At 39.0% G+C, this 16672-nt stretch overlaps 1 protein-coding gene across 1 annotated transcript; it reads right to left on the bottom strand.

Moving 5' to 3' along the window:
• Positions 1-551: 551 nt before the first annotated feature.
• On the bottom strand, positions 552-15239 carry nceh1a (neutral cholesterol ester hydrolase 1a). The gene is made up of 5 exons (XM_030127657.1): positions 15064-15239; positions 6252-6507; positions 4467-4536; positions 2861-3032; positions 552-1489 (listed from the first exon to the last, which is right to left on the bottom strand). Exons 1-5 carry the CDS (start codon positions 15202-15204, stop codon positions 869-871), a joined length of 1260 nt encoding a protein of 419 aa, XP_029983517.1. The 5' UTR covers positions 15205-15239; the 3' UTR covers positions 552-868.
• Between the last annotated feature and the right edge of the window lie 1433 nt (positions 15240-16672).

Here is a 16672-nt window from a genome sequence, read left to right as displayed (position 1 = left end):
GAACCTTAGTCAAGATATTTTTCCTGAGTGGTTTCATTCCTCTTTAGGCATGAAAAAAAACCATGTGATTGCGTTTTTTTTGTTTTGTTTTGTTTTTGTTTTTTTAAGGAGTTACAAAAATGTCCACTCAGCTGGACACCATGCATTTAATTTTTCAGGCGAAGAAACATGTATTTAAAACCTTATATCAGAAAGTGATATGGACAATTATGCGATTAAAACATTTTTAATGCTGCGAATTTGATGTTTTCTCACATTTTAACACACCCTAATACTAATTAATATTCACTTCATGGAGATAATATGCAAAAATAAGCCTTTTTGCTTTAAAAAAAAAAAAAAAAAAAAGTGTTCATTACAGTCTATTAACAATTAGTAATTGGTTTCCACTCAAACATGTTACTGCAGATCAGGTTTTTCAAGAACAGCAAAGTTACAGTAATAGGATGAATTGCAGTTTATGGGATGGTGCATAAGTGTCCAGTGTGTTGGCTGATATGGAACTAAAACCACAAAACCCATGAATATACAAGAGAACAGCTGGAAAACTGTCCACTGGAGTGACCACTGTGCATGAAAGGGTTAAAGGTGGTCGTCATCTGTAATTTACTTTATCAGTGAACAGAATTGTTTGAACTTTCTTTGAGCTGCTTTAAAATATTGCAGTCGTGTATGTCCAAAATTAAGACAAAATGCTTTGTTTTTAGTTAAATAACAATTTAAAAAAAATAAAATAAAATCACAGAATATAAACCCTCTATAATCCTAGGGAAAACATTATTGCATTTGGATTCAGTGTAACACACACAGTGCAATTCACAGCCACACACACACACACACACACACACACACACACACCTCCACACTCTTATAAGTTGGTCTGTAGCCAGTTGAAGTAACCCCTGACCGCCCTCCTCCCCACGTCAAAATCAAACGGCCAGAAACTTAGGCTGAAACATCCGTGGAATCCGTCCTCATAGTGGTCACTGGTTACCGTGACGCCCGCGTCCTGTAAGCGCCGCGCGTACATCAGACCGTCGTCCCTCAACACGTCGTGTTCACACGTGAGGATGTAAGCCCGCGGACATTTAGCCAAAACCTCAGGCCCCGCCAGAAGAGGAGCCGCCCGTACGTCCAGCAGCGCCGGCACCTGCTTCACTATTCCATGTGAACCTTTTTCCACCACCAGGGGCTTGTGATCCTTCTTGAACTTTGGTGGAAGGAGGACGGTCCAGTCCAGCCGGGCCCTCAGCTCTGCCGGGATAACCGACTGGTGTAAGGAGCTGTGGTTGTTCACCAACAACTGGGGATGCAAGGAAAAGTCAGCTTTGAGGTACTGCAACCAGAACTGGATCATGAGGGTTCGGGAGAGGATGGGCATGTTCTGGTTCTGCACAAAGGAGGGGGTGTTGAAGTCCAGGGTCTGAAGCACGGGGTAGATCAGGGCCTGAACGCTAAATTTCACACTCATGCTGGTATCTGTGGAAATCTGATAATATACAGAGAGAGAGACAGACACGGGTTCAACTGTCAGTTCACATTTAGATCATCACACACGTTATTACATGTGGGATACAGGACATAACAGGAGGGTCAGAAGAGGCTAAAATTAAAGATTTTTTAATTCGGTCTAGAAGAATAAAGTTAAATATTGTTTCTATACTTAATGAAAAAAGCATGTCATATTCCTTAATGACTGATTTATTGAACCGTTGGATACAGTCAGTGTTTCCTGTGGAATCCATCTGTTGGTGTGGCGGTGTGGAGTGGGGGGGTGCACGCTCGTGCATTTCATCAGTGGGGAGGGGGTGGGGTACTCAGCCACACGCGTGCAGTTTGGCCGGGGTATGCGTGCGTGTTGGATGGTAACCGCGTGTGTGGGTCACTTTCCATCCTACTTCTAATACTATAGGGGTTTGGGGTGGTGCAGTCTGCGCCCCCGCAGAAGTGAAAGTGAAACTCAAGCTCATTTATCTTTTCTTCACCTCCTGAAGACCAACCTCCAGGGAAAACGCTCCGACACCGACCCCGCATTTGTGCATGTATTTATTCGGGGGTGCACCGCTCCCACAAACAGACGGCCGGTCTGTGTTTGGCTCCACCCACAAACAGACGGCCGGTCTGTGTTTGGCTCCACCCACAAACAGACGGTCGGTCTGTGTTTGGCTCCACCCACAAACAGGCGGTCGGTCTGTGTTTGGCTCCACCCACAAACAGGCGGTCGGTCTGTGTTTGGCTCCACCCACAAACAGGCGGTCGGTCTGTGTTTGGCTCCACCCACAAACAGGCGGTCGGTCTGTGTTTGGCTCCACCATGTCCATACATTCTAACTCATCAACACCATGATCCAGTTCAATGACCAGGTATTCCAGCTGCGGCGTTGCATCGCAGACAGCCTTCGGACAGGTGTGGACTACTACAGACATTTGGTGAACCATCCATGGCACCGTGATCTGATCAAATGTGTGCAGAAAAAGGGCTTAGCCCCCCCCACCCCAGGACATTCATGCTGACATGGTGTCTATAGGGGCTGATGCTCCAGTTTTATCAACTGTGCAAAACTGGGAAGAGGAATTCAAGAGGGGTAGGGAGAACGAGGGAGGGGTGAAAAGCAGCATTTACATGACATGTCTGTAGTACTACTGTTCAAAGTCCTACATTATTTATCCAGTGTGGGTTTATCTGGAAGGAAACCATGCAGTTAGTATGAGGAGAGGTTGAATTTAATGTATGCACAGTTTCACTGCTGTGGAAGAACTCCTTCTTAGTCAGGCTATGAACTTTTCACCCCCCCCTCGTACATGCATAATGATTGTTTCGTGATAGAAGAAACACCTTATTCTTCTTTCTGTGCATTTACCTCCTGAGTGACGGCTGCAGCCAGGTTTCCCCCAGCGCTGTCTCCAGACACACCCACACGCTCTGGATCAATGGCGTACTTGGCCAGAACCTCCTGAGACAAGAAATGCTTTGCGGCAGAAAGGCAGTCTATATACGGCTCAGGAAAATGGACCTCTGGATAAAGGCGGTACCTAAACACAGAGCACACAACCCATGTTTACAAAGCTCTGACATGTACAAAAAAAGTAAACTATGTATCTTCTATTTCATGCAGGAAAAAGTGACCCAAATCTGATGTCTTTCTTTTTAATATCAGTGTGTTTCTGTAAAAATCTCATGAAATTTACGTGTTGCTGACTCGACTGGAGTCTCAGTGCTTTATGTCCTCACAGATTTTCACTGGATCATCTCTGGACCTACTGCTGTGGTCCTGCTTCTCTTCTGCCTCCATCATCATTATTCATTTATCCATATAGTTGTGGTAGTGTTTATTATATAGTATATAGTTCTCTATTATTGGCACTAACAGCTGCAGTAGTAGTATATCCATTGTTAGTACTTGTATTTAGAGTAGTAGCTTTAAAGGAGTGCTATTTTGCTTTTTACCTCCGCCAGGACGTACTGTGATCGCTTTGCTTTGTGTGTTTGCATGTTTGTTTGCGTGTTAGTTTGTTAGCAAGATAACTCAAAAAGTTATGGACGAATTTTCATGAAATTTTCAGGAAATGTTGATACTGGCACAAGGAAGAAATGATTAAATTTTGGTGGTGATGGTTTTGTTTTATGTCACTTTTGTCAGGAACGGAAAAAACAATAAATGGAGACTGCCTCCAAAGTCATACGTGTGGGTCTCATCCTTAAAAAACACAACACAGAGTCTGACACCACCGGTTACACTATTATAATTTTCACAAAAAAATCACAAGTGAGGGAAGGATGGAGCATGAGATTGACAGACGGATCGGTGCAGCGTCTGCAGTGATGCGGTTGCTGTATTGGTCGGTTGTGGTAAAGAAGGAGCTGAGCCGAGAGGCGAAGCTCTCGATTTACCGGTCAATCTGCGTTCCTAACCTCACCTATGGTCATGAGCTTTGGGTCATGACTGAAAGGACAAGATCCCAGATACAAGTGGTCAAAATGAGTTTCCTCCGCAGGGTGGCTGGGCGCACCCTTAGGGATAGGGTGAGGAGCTCAGTCACCAGGGAGGAGCTCGGAGTAGAGCCGCTGCTCCTCCACATCCAGAGGAGCCAGCTGAGGTGGCTCGGGCATCTATTTCGGACGCCTCCTGGACGCCTCCCTGGGGAGGTGTTCCGGGCATGTCCCAGACCCAGGACACGTTGGAGAGACTATGTCTGTGGGCTGGCCTGGGAACGCCTCGGGGTCTCCCCAGAAGAGCTGGAGGAGGAGTCTGGGGAGAGGGAAGTCTGGGCGTCCGTGCTTAGACTGTTACCCCCGTGACCCGGCCCCAGATAAGCGGTGGATAATGGATGGATGGATGGACCAAAAAATCACTGGAATCTGATATTGGCCAATTTAAAAAAATCATGTGAAACCTCCTAAAATCTGAAAAAAAGTATCAGCCTTGTTAAAACAGCAGGTATGTTCCCACAACAAGTCACACTTACTCAACTGAAACCACAACGGTGTTGAGCTCGTCGGACAACCTCCTGTTGATTGCATCATACGATCCTTTCTCTGATGAAAGAAGAGGAAGAACATTATCAAATGTTTCCCTTTTATACAATAGTCTTATATTCAACTACATCTCAGAGGAAAATATTGTAGTTTTAACTCCATTTCATTGGTCATAGTGTTCTAATTACAGGTTTTTTTTTACTTTCTGACCAGCGTGTCTCAAAATGTGTTAATTTTTGATGTTTGTGATGAACTGAAGAATGCAGATTGAATTCTCCTAATTTAAGCTTCTTGCCACCTCGAGAAGATGAACAAATTTCTCTGTTCTTGCGGAGTACATATCAGGCTTTTACCTGTAGGGGGGGTTGGTCTGTGTAGATTGTTTTCCCCACATGTTAATGATCCTAAAGCCCGCTACGTACTCCACGAGAACAGAGAAATTTGTCCGTCTTCATGGCAAGATCGAGGACAAAGTTCGTTCTGGCCAAGACATTTCATACTTCATGAAAAACTCTGAACGTCGAACTCCTGAGAGGTCTGACGCTTTTCAGCTTTAATCACACCCACTTTGAATTTCTGACCAATCACACAATAGTTCAAGAGAAAAGTTCTGGTGTGTCAAGAACAAGCTGCAAGAACTCACAAACTAGAGCTGCAAGAAAAAAATGATGTCATTTTGTTCTCGCATCCCTGGAAGTGAGAAGAAATTTTTGCAATTTGCCATAGGCCATGGGTCAGGAACCTTTATGATCTAAAAAGCCATTTTAGGACAGAAATAGAAAAACAAAATTGTCGCAAGCCAAAACATATGCCTATATGTTTTACCTGAAAATGGTGACTGTTTACGAAGCTCATCAGAATTAGTTTGTATGGAATATGTCGAGAATAAACCAAAGTTTTGAGGCATTTACAGAACTACAAAGAAATTACAGACCTACACGACAGAAAACAGTGACATCTGCCATAATTGTGTTGTGCAGCAAAAATGTACTGGTGTGTGAAGGCTCTATTTACAATGGAAAATACAGAAAATACCACCAGTAATATAAAATAATAAAGTAGTCTACTTTTATTACAACTACTGCTTCTATTTTTTTTTTGTTTTGTTTTTTTTTTGGAGTGTAGTTTACATCATTACAACTGTATGACTTTATGGTTCAGACAATAACAATAGCATGTGTAAAAAAAAATTGCTTTAGTGTTATTCATTTCCATATGTTTTTGACAAAGCCACATTCAAAAGGGCCCCAGAGCCACAGGTTGCCTACCCCTGTTGTGGGTTTTACCCCATCAACATACTGAACTGTTGAAGTCTCTTGGATGAGAAATGAAAAGTTTGCAAGAACAAAACCAGTCCAACTCCGAAAACAACTGAGGATGAACAATAACCTGCACAAAGGAGAACTGTAGTGTTTTTGCTGTTGTTTGGTGTCATTATTTATAGGTTATGATGATACTATTTTACTGATCTGACCCAATTAAGATCTAATTGGTCTGTATGTGGAACTGAATTAAAATGATTTTTACACCTTTAATTGTTAATATCTTCAGTGTAATTTTTGCATTTCACTAATTCATCCTAAGGGCCGGACTGGACCCTTTGGTGGGCCGGATTTGGCCCCCGCGCCGAATGTTTGACACCTGTGCTCTACACTAAACACTGACGAGTACCATTTGACTGCACAGTGAACACTAACCTTTCATCCTAATAATCTAAGCCTTTTTATTCACTGCATGTTCTCCTGTGAGCCTCCTTCAATCCAGCTCATACTCACTACCACTGCCAAGAGCCCAGCCCCCTCCATGAAGAAACATCAGGCCTCTCCTCAGATGACCCTCCCCTCCGGCTGGGGGCTCATAGACCCGCACAGGGACACCGGCGAAAGTAATGTCGCTGACCTTCACCCCGGGCATGACCCCCCCATCGGATCTGGAGCCACTCATGGTCTTCATCATGCCCTCAAGGCTCTCTGTGGACCACCTGATGTTCCTGATGAAATGGTCAAAGCCCAGCCAGTCCTTTATCATGGCCTGCAGACACAAAAGAGGTGGAAAAAAAAATAAAAAATCTGCAAATATTAATTTCATTTCAACATCATACAGGGAACAGTGTGTCATCAGCAGAGCCTGAGTCAAAGTCACCTCTGTCCTCCTGCACTGTGACCCACTTCCTTTTATTACTCAGCTGTTTGCCCTCCAGTCAAGTTCACACCAAACTAAGAGCAACAGTCACAGAGGCGCATTCACAGAAAATATATTTCAGTAATATCATAACTAAATGAATAATTAGAACTTCCTTTGGCCTAAAGGTTTAGATCAGTGGCGGCTGCTCGTCTTTCAGACAGGGGAAGCTCATTGTCGGCTTACATCAAAAAAAAAAAAAAAATTGACAAGTTATTTAAACATACATTCGACCCTCCGTTCCTTTTTAAGAAAATGCTCAGTGACCTTATCGTACCAGTAGGTGTCTTTTCCAGGGACTGGACCAGTGTCCTCTGAATGTCCAGCAGAGCTGGGCTGCTCAGACGGCCTTGGCCCAGTGTGTTGTGGGTGTCAGACTTCAGCCTTTTTAAACTACAGATGCTCCTTTCACTCCAACCTAGCCAACAGTTTGATTGATTTAACTATCTACAAAACGATATTAAACTTGAACAAGAAATGATTAAATTATGGAACTGAAACAAGAAAACGCTGAAATTATGTTAAATTGAAACAAGGAAGTCCAATGAGTGTGTTTTATTTACAGTGCAAGAAATGAACGAGTAATTTTGTAGTGGTTTCTCTCTCTCTTTCCCAGCAGAATGTGTGACGGTATTAAACTGAACTGTGTCAGTGAAGGAGGAGATCTGAAACTAGCTGTCAATCAAACAGGATTCAGCCTTTCGACTGATCCTCCAATCAGCATGTGGGATTCTGGCGTCCAGCCCAGCCGAGCTCCGCCCACAGCTCCATTCACCCCCAGAGACGCCTGGCGTCTGGGGGCGGGACAACATCGTGGCATTTATCCAATTACCGTCCAGTTTTGAGGCAATGAAAAAAACAGTTCCACTCAGTCCCACTGAAGTGCATGGACGCCCACAGTCTACGGACAAATGCACTGAGCAGAGATGGAGGAGAAAACACAGACACGGGAATGGAGGAGAAGTGAACAACATCGAGTCCGTTGATTTGTGATAAAGCTGATTCTGAACAAACTCGTCTGTGAGATGAATGAGTTCTAACACATTTGTAGTCAATAAAATGTCAACACAACCAAACAGATTTAACCATTTAATTTTTATAATTTTAGGGGATGCCGGGCTTCCACTGCAGTCTGTGAGAAATCGCCACTGGTTTATATTATAATTCCACATTCACTTTCCCAGGTCACCCTGTCAGATTCTCCTGCTTTCTCCTAGTATTGAAACTACAGCCCTCAGAATTAATGTTAGGCGTTTTTCTATGAAACTCTGTGACTTGGTGGCAAATGTCCCTGTAGATTTCCATCATGAAATCAGATCAGGTCTGTTCTGTGAAGCGCTGATGTCTGCCATGTCAGGAAGAACAAAACGTCAAATACAAACTCCACACAGGAACGTAATTCAGGATGACTACTGAAGTGGATTTATTTGGTTTATTAGGTTACATTAACTGATCTTGTGGAACACGAGGAAATACCCACGACTGTGGCTCAGTTGGTACAGCGTCCAATGACCGAAGGGTTGGCGGTTCGAATCCTGGCTCTGACTGTCCACAAGTCAAAGTGTCCGTGAGCTAGACCAGTGGTTCCCAACCTTTTTTGGCTCATGACCTCATTTTGGGGGGTGGCCATGGCTCAGATGGTAGAGTGGGTCATCCAATAACCAAAGGGTTAGCGGTTCGAATCCCGCTCTGTCCATGTGCTGTTGTGTCCTTGGGCAAGACACTTCACCCCCCTTGCCTCCAGTGCTGCTACTCACACTGGTGTATGAATGTGTGTGAATGTCCAGTGATGGTGGGAGGGGCCGTAGGCGCAGATTGGCAGCCATGCTTCTGTCAGTCTGCCCCAGGACAGCTGTGGATACAGATGTAGTTTACCACCACCAGAGGGAGGATGTGAGAGTGAATGAATAATGGATCCACTGTGTGCACTTTGAGTATGCATTCATAGAAAAGCGCTATAGAAATCTAATCCATTATTATTATTTATTATTATTTTAACATCATAAATTTCTGGCGACCCCAGACATTCAAAACAGAGACTTTTTTTTTTTTTTACTAAAATTAATTCGTTTTTGATCATGTAATAGTTTGCTATACTATATTGCAAATAATAATAAATAATAATTTTAGAGGACATTTAGTCTATATAATGTATATTATTATGGACGGAGGCAGTAAATCCAGGTGTAGATTACTGCACAAAGGGAGAATTTGATTTTCCCTGGTCAGGATATGTACAGTCAGTCCAGCTGTGATTTACAAGGCTGACAATTAATACTGAACAAACAAGAACTCAAACTATGAATTATGAAAGAGCTGCAGCATCTGAAACTGACCACAATGAACATTTGACAGATAAACAGAACCACAGTGCTGCAGTTTCACACTCACAGTTTGTCATGTCTGTTATGGACTGGGATTGTCTCTGTCAACTCAACATTTATTTTTTATTAGTAATTAAAAAAAAAAAAATTACAACTACTAGAAATTTCAGGCGACCCTATTTGAATTTCAGGTGACCCCACTTGGGGTCCCGACCCCAACGTTGAAAAACACTGAGCTAGACACTGAACCCTCCATTGCTCCCAGTAGGACCTGAAAGCACCTTGCATGGCAGCAGCCGCCTACTGGTGTATGAATGTGTGTGAAAGGGTGAATGAGGGGCTTTGAAAGCACTTTGGGCACCATGAGGGTAGAACATGCACTATATACCATATACCAGGGGTGTCAAACTCATTTTAGTTCAGGGGTCACATTCAGCTAAATTTGATCTGAAGTGGGCCGGACCAGTGAAATAATAATATAATAATATATAAATAATGTCAACTCCAAACTTTTCTCTATGTTTTAGAGCAAAAAAAATTAATTTACATCATGAAAAGGTTTGCATCTATAAACTATCCTTTCAAAAGATATGAATAACACGAACAAACTGAAAAAAAAATAAGTGTAATTTTAACAATATTATGCCTCGGTTTATCATTTACACATGTACATTATAACTTACAGATCACAGTGGATCTACAAACACACAAAACACTGAGTGACAGGCAGAATATTGTTAAAATTATACTCACTTCTCTTAAGACATTTCAGGTTATTTGCATTTTTTGCAAAATTATACTTTGTTGTAGTGTAAATACATGAGAATATTTACATTTACAAAGAGAAACATTTGGAGTTGTCATTATTTTTATGTTATTATGATAGTATTTTACTGGTCTGACCCACTTGAGAATGAATTAGTCTGAATATGGAACCTGAACTAAAAGGATTGTTAATATCTTAGTGTAATTTTTGCATTTCACAAATTCATCCGAAGGGCCGGACTGGATCCTTTGGCAGGCTGGATTTGGCCCCCGGGCCGCATGTTTGACACCTGTGCCATATACCATAACCAGTATTAAACCACCTGCATGGATGGCGTTATCCACTTTGGACGGACAAGCTGCACGTTTATCCTCCAAGTTCCTCAGTCTGGGTATATGTGAGAGTGTGTTTGACTTTTTTTTTTTTTTTAATTCACTTTTTTTATTGACATTCTACATCAATTTTAACGAAGATATTAATTTTAAATGTCATCAACAGTATATTAGTCTGAATGTCCCATTTTTTTTAACAATGAAACAAACAAAAAGAACATTAACAAGTAGGGAGTGAATTGCAGTTATTACATTTACTAAATCTAATCTTGTATACAAAAATAAAAGCATCAAAGTCCGGTCTGCGTGGCATGATGTATTCCATCCATTTCTTCCAGCGCGTAACGAACAAGTCCTTCTTATAGTTCACCTCTGCAGTAAGTCTGTCCATCTTATATATGTCCACTGTAATGTCCATCCACATGCTCAGCGTTGGGTTTTCTGATGAAAGCCATTTTCTTGTGATGGCTTTTTTGGTCGTTATTAGCAGGATATTAAATAAATATTTGTCTCTCTTTGGCCATCCTTCTGGTATAAGTCCAAAAAATAAAGATTGACATTCAAAGGATAAGTGGCTCCCGATAATTTCTTGTGTTTCCTTATGTATTTCCTTCCAGTAATTTTTGATAACTGAACAATTCCAGAAGAGATTATAATGATGTGCATTTGTATTACCACATTTTCTCCAGCAAATTGGGGAGTTATCTCTCTAGTGGGACTTTTGATGTGGTGTAATGAAATATCTAATCAAGCTTTTCCAGCCAAACTCTTTCCAACTCTGTGAACTACTACACTTCCATTGATATTCCCAGACTCTTATCCACTCTTCTTCTGTCAGATCCAGTCCTCCCTCTATTTCCCATTTTATTTTTATATATAAAGTGGAATGTGTTTTCATGTTAACAAGCCCTTTATACAGACCTGAGATTATACCTCTATTTTTGTGTGAATCATAAGCCCTTATGAATACATCCAATAACTGATTGCTTTTTTCTGCTAAATTTTTTTATTTTTTCATTAACAAAGTGTCTCAGCTGTAGGCAACGATAGAAATCTTGTGTCTCTAGAGCACAGATGTCCAACATGTGGTCCGGGGGCCAAAACCGGCCCGCTAGAGGTTCCAATCTGGCCCGTGAGATGAATTTACAAAGTGCATAATGCAAAAATTACTCTGAAGATATTAACAGTCAAAGGCATCAAACTCAAAAATAACAGCGTAATAACCGAAAAATAATGACTCCAAATTTTCTTCTTGGTTTACTGTGAGAAAAATAATATGACATTATGCCTATAAATAATGGCAACACCAATTTTTTCTCTTTGATTTATTGCAAAGAACATTAAATTTTGATATCCTTTAACAATAAAATGTCACTAACCTGACCAAATATGAACAACCTGAAATGTCTAAAGAAAAATAAGTGCAATTTTAACACTATTCTGCCTGTTTTGTGCCTTGGTAAATCCGATCTGTAATGCACATGTAGAAATCATAAGCTGAGGCATAATATTGATCAAATTGTACTTATTTTTCTTCAGAAATTTCTTTTTTTTTTTTCCAGTTGTTCACATCTTTTTTGTTTTGGATAGAAATAGTTTCATCATTTAATGTTATTTTTTTGCACTAAAAAATTTGGAGTTGTCATTATGTATAGGTTATTATGCTATTATTTAACTGGTCCGGCCCACTGGAGGTCAAACTGAGCTGAATATGGCCCCGGAAAGAAAATGAGTTTGACACCCCTGCTCTAGAGCATGTTTCTCTTTAATTCTTTCAAAACTAAGTAGTGTATTATCCTTTATAATCTTACATATAGCCGTTATGCCTTTATTCGCTCACTCTTTAAATCTGTGTATTTGACTTTTACCTTGAGTGCCAGTTTCAAAACGTAATCAGACCAAAGGTGAAGAGCAGAGTTCATTGTCCTCACATTGACTCAGAATACAGGGCACGCTTTCATGGTTAGCATTAACACCATGGCAGAGCGCCTGACAGTGCGAAAAACACACTGTTGGGGAAGTTTGTTCATTTCAGCCTCCCATTACTAATGGATTTGACGGTGGAAAAACCCACTGAAATCTATAACAGTACAGAATGTGATAACATTTCATCACATGTTATGTCCTACATTTCTAATTTCACAACTCTGCAGGCCGGAAATACACTAGTTGTCATTTACAACACTGTTATGCAATATCCGACTGTGAAGTTGGATATACTGAGTAAGTCTTAACAATACATGTCTGTTTGAGAACAAAGAACATGTTTGACACTGAGCTGCAAGTCAACAGGTGTGTCTGACATCTAAAGCACAATTACAGGTAGTTAATGTTAAATTAGGTTAAACTGGAGGTGGAATAAAGAGTATGTGCATCCTACTCCCATTTTTAGACTTTGAGGAAACATTCATTTATTATTGTTAAAGTTTGATGTCTTTAAATTATTTATTTTGTGGTATATCTATGGAACTGTTGCCTCTTGTTTTTGCACACATATACAATTTCTTATTATGTATTTGTCTAAAACTTATTAAACTTAGTAAATATGACAACCAAAAGATAAAAAGGAACAGTGTGAGTAGGGATGTAACGATTACCGGTAAAATTCCTGATGGTTAGTATTACCATTTAATTCTAATTATCATAATAACCGTGTTTGATTACCACACTTTGAAAGAGAGAGAGTGAGAGAGTGAGACTACCTATCTATCTATCTATGAAAAAGAAACTCAAACAACTCAAACTTGATCTGTAAAATGGTCAAACAGTGGCCATGAGGTGCCATCTTTAATGCACATTTGTACGTTTGATGTTTACATGTTAATATTTGAATGTTTCTGCCAACAGAAAGTACATTATGCCCATTATTTTATTTGTTTTATGTTTTTTTTTTCCAAAATACAACTTGGTTAAATTATTTCAGTGTGTGTATTAGTACTTTTTGAACATTTTGAGTACATTTCAACAGTACCGTGATAATAATGGTAATAATTTTGGTCATAATAACCGTGATATGAAACTTTCATATTGTTACATCCCTAAGTGTTACTACTGCAAACATGACACAAAAAAATCTGCATGTCTACCACCTATCCATGTTGTCTGTCAACCTGTAGCAGAACTGGGAAAACAATCAATCCTTAGTAAACTACTGATCAGCTGAGAATAAAATAAGATCACTCACATGCACATCTGGAGCTCAGGTTTTATTCCAAGATCAGTGGATGCAAGGAAGTCCATGTGTTATTATTGGACATTTCTTATCATACTCTGCAATAGGGCTGTGTATCGGCAAGAATCTGGCGATACGATACAAATCACAACACTAGGATCACAATACGATATATCACAATAAAACATGATACTATTAAAAGGCATTTATTTATTCATTTATTTATTTATTTAAAGATTTTTTTTCCAGGAAGAATTGAATAAAACCAGAAATATGCACAAATACTAAACACATTTTTATTTGATCAGAAGAGGATCTAATGCTATGTCACAAAATTTTCCTGTGTTCAAACTTAGATTATGTTTTACAGACATTACAGTTTTTTTTTTACAGACATTACAGGGGTCCTGTCAGCCCGCCGGCGGGCCTAAATAATATTCATCTACTATAAAATATAATAAATCAGGACAATGGATGTTTTTTTCAACTTTTGCTCAAAGTTTAGACCCTAATGTTAATAAAAGTACATCAAAAGTGTATTTTAGTGCAAACTTTAATGTTCAAACATGATTTTTAGTCTTTGTGGGGTCAAATATACGCTATTAAAAATCTCCGACACGAACAATTAATTTATGCATATCATCGTCAATCCAGCCGAAAAAAACCAGGCGAGGATAAAAAATTCTAATTTCTCTTTCAGTTTGTTACAGTTTACTCAGGCATAGTAATAGATACAATATTTTAGACAATGGGAATAGATTCTGTGAGGTCTCTAAATGTCCATAGACACCAAGAACATCCATATGAACCTTATTATTGCGAAGATTTTCCCCTGAAAATATGGTCAGGGTTAAACAGGTTAAGATCCTTTTCAAATGTTCATATTCTATCAGTTCAGAATTAACATCAGAACATTATTTTTGTGCAATCCCAACAAAGGAACTACCAGCTGCCTCTCTCAGACAGTAAAAAGTGCTTTGAGGATGCTTCAAATTATCATTCAACAAAACAGTGTTAAATAATAATAAATAGAATATAAATAAAAAAGAAAAACAAAAAACAAAAATGAACTTCCACCATATCTGCATTTGAATAAATACCTAAAAATATCGATACAGTACTTTTTAACCCTTTCATCCACAAATTATGAGAACCTTAATCAAGATTTTTTTCCCCTGTTTTTATTTCTCTTTAGGCATGAAAAAAAACAAGGCGATTGAAAATTTTCTTATGAAAAAAAAGTAAAAAAAATAAAAAATGAAAAAATGAAAAAATAAAAATAATAATAATAATAATAATAACAATAATAAATAGAAATAATAATTTAAAAAATTCTTATGAACCTACTTTTCATGAAGTTGCAAAAATATCCACTCAGCTGGACACTACGTGTTTAAGTTTTTGAGACAAAGAAACATGTATTTACTGATAAATTGTGTGAAAACTATAACTATTACGCTCAGGGGAGATCTACACAATGTTACCAATTCAGAAAACATGTAATGTGTTTAAACTTTAATAAAGATACGTGCAAAAAACAAAACAAAACAACAAAATCCATCAATATACAAGAGAAGAGCTGTAGAATAGCTTTCCACTGTAGTGAGCTGTGTGCATGAAAGGGTTAATATCGATACAGTATTGTGAAATGATATATCACGATATATTGCAGAACTGATATTTTCTATCAGCCCTAGTCTGCAACTGAGATCATCATCATCATCATCATCATCATCATCATCATCATCATTATACCTGCGATCAGGGAGATTTAAATGTAACTCAAGTGTGAATAAAATTAAAAAGTCTTACAATGCGCACTGTGGCCCTGAACGCAGCATCCAGCAGCATTAGCTTCCATGGCTCCTGGACGTTTTCAGGCAGCGGGATGTAGACGAAATAAGCCACTGCCGCCGCCACAAACACGGACACAACGACTGGCCGCAGCCGCATCTTCAGCACCGGACAGACAGACTGACAGCGTGTGTGTGTGTGTGTGTGTGTGCAGAACACAACCTGCAGCTGGAGTGTGCACACAGGTGGGAGGGGCTAACAGCAGCAGACAGAAGAACAGTCAAACACTGAGTGGACAGAAAAGACCTACTTCCGATGAACACCTTCAAAATTAAACACATTCAACACCAAGAATCACAACCTGTAGAATATTATACTTAAGTATGTTTATTTTGAGGGTTTTTTTTTTTTTTTTTTTTTTTTGCTTAACCCTTTCATGCATACTGGTCACTACAGTGGACAGTTATTCTACAGCTGTTCTCTTGTATGTTCATGAATTTTTTTTTTTTTTTTTTTTTTTTTTTTTTTTTACACATATCTTTATTAAAGCTTTAAGACACTACATATCTTTTCTGACGTGAATTGGTAACATTATGCAGATCTCTCCTGAGCATAAACCCCCAGAATCACAAGCCCTCCCCATAGTTTTCACACAATTTATCAGTAAATACATGTTTCTGTTGTTCAAAAATTAAACGTGTGGTGTTCAGCTGAGTGGACATTTTTGCAACTTCATGAAAAATAAGTTCATAAGATTTTTTTTTTTTTTTTCCATTTTTTTTAATGCATATTTTACATTTTTTAAAAATATTTCTATTTATTATTTTTTTATTATTTATTTCTCAGAAGAAATTTTTCAATTGCGTTGTTTTTTTCATGCCTAAAGAGGAATAAAAACACTCAGGAAAAAATTTTGATTAAGGTTCTCATAATTTGTGCATGAAAGGGTTAATCAGCCCTGAACCTGTCTGTATTTTATTTGTGTAAAGGTTAAACCTAGATGCTCTAACTCAGTGGTTTTCAACCTTGGGGTCAGGACCCCACATGGGGTCGCCTGGATTTCAAATGGGGTCGCCTGAAATTTCTAGTAATTGATAAAAATAAAAACTTACTAATAAAAAATATATGGTGAGTTGAGAGAGACAATCCCAATCCATAAAAGACAAACTGTGAGTCTGAAACTGCAGCACTGTGGTTCTGTTTATCTGTCAAATGTTCATTGTGGTCAGTTTCAGATGCTGCAGCTCTTTCATAATTCATAGTTTGAGTTCTTGTTTGTTCAGTATTAATTGTCAGCCTTGTAAATCACAGCTGGACTGACTGGACATATACTGACCAAGGAAAATAAAATTCTCCCTTTGTGCAGTAATCTACACCTGGAATTACTGCCTCCGTCCACAATAATATACATTATTTATCATATTTTATATATATATATATATATATGTTATTTTAGCAAAAAAAAAAAAGTCTGGGGTTTTGAATGTCTGGGGTCACCAGAATTTTGTGATGTTAAAACGGGGTCATGAACCAAAAAAGGTTGGGAACCAGTGGTCTAACTATTGTGGTATGATTTTTTTTTTTTTTTTTTTTTTTTTTTTATTTGTTTGTTCTATATACTGTAAAA

The sequence above is a fragment of the Sphaeramia orbicularis genome, chromosome 22, assembly GCF_902148855.1.
Source record: "Sphaeramia orbicularis chromosome 22, fSphaOr1.1, whole genome shotgun sequence".
In the NCBI taxonomy this organism is placed as follows: Eukaryota; Metazoa; Chordata; class Actinopteri; order Kurtiformes; family Apogonidae; genus Sphaeramia; species Sphaeramia orbicularis.
Note: the sequence above shows the minus strand (reverse complement) of the source record. Positions and strands in the feature narration are given on the sequence as shown.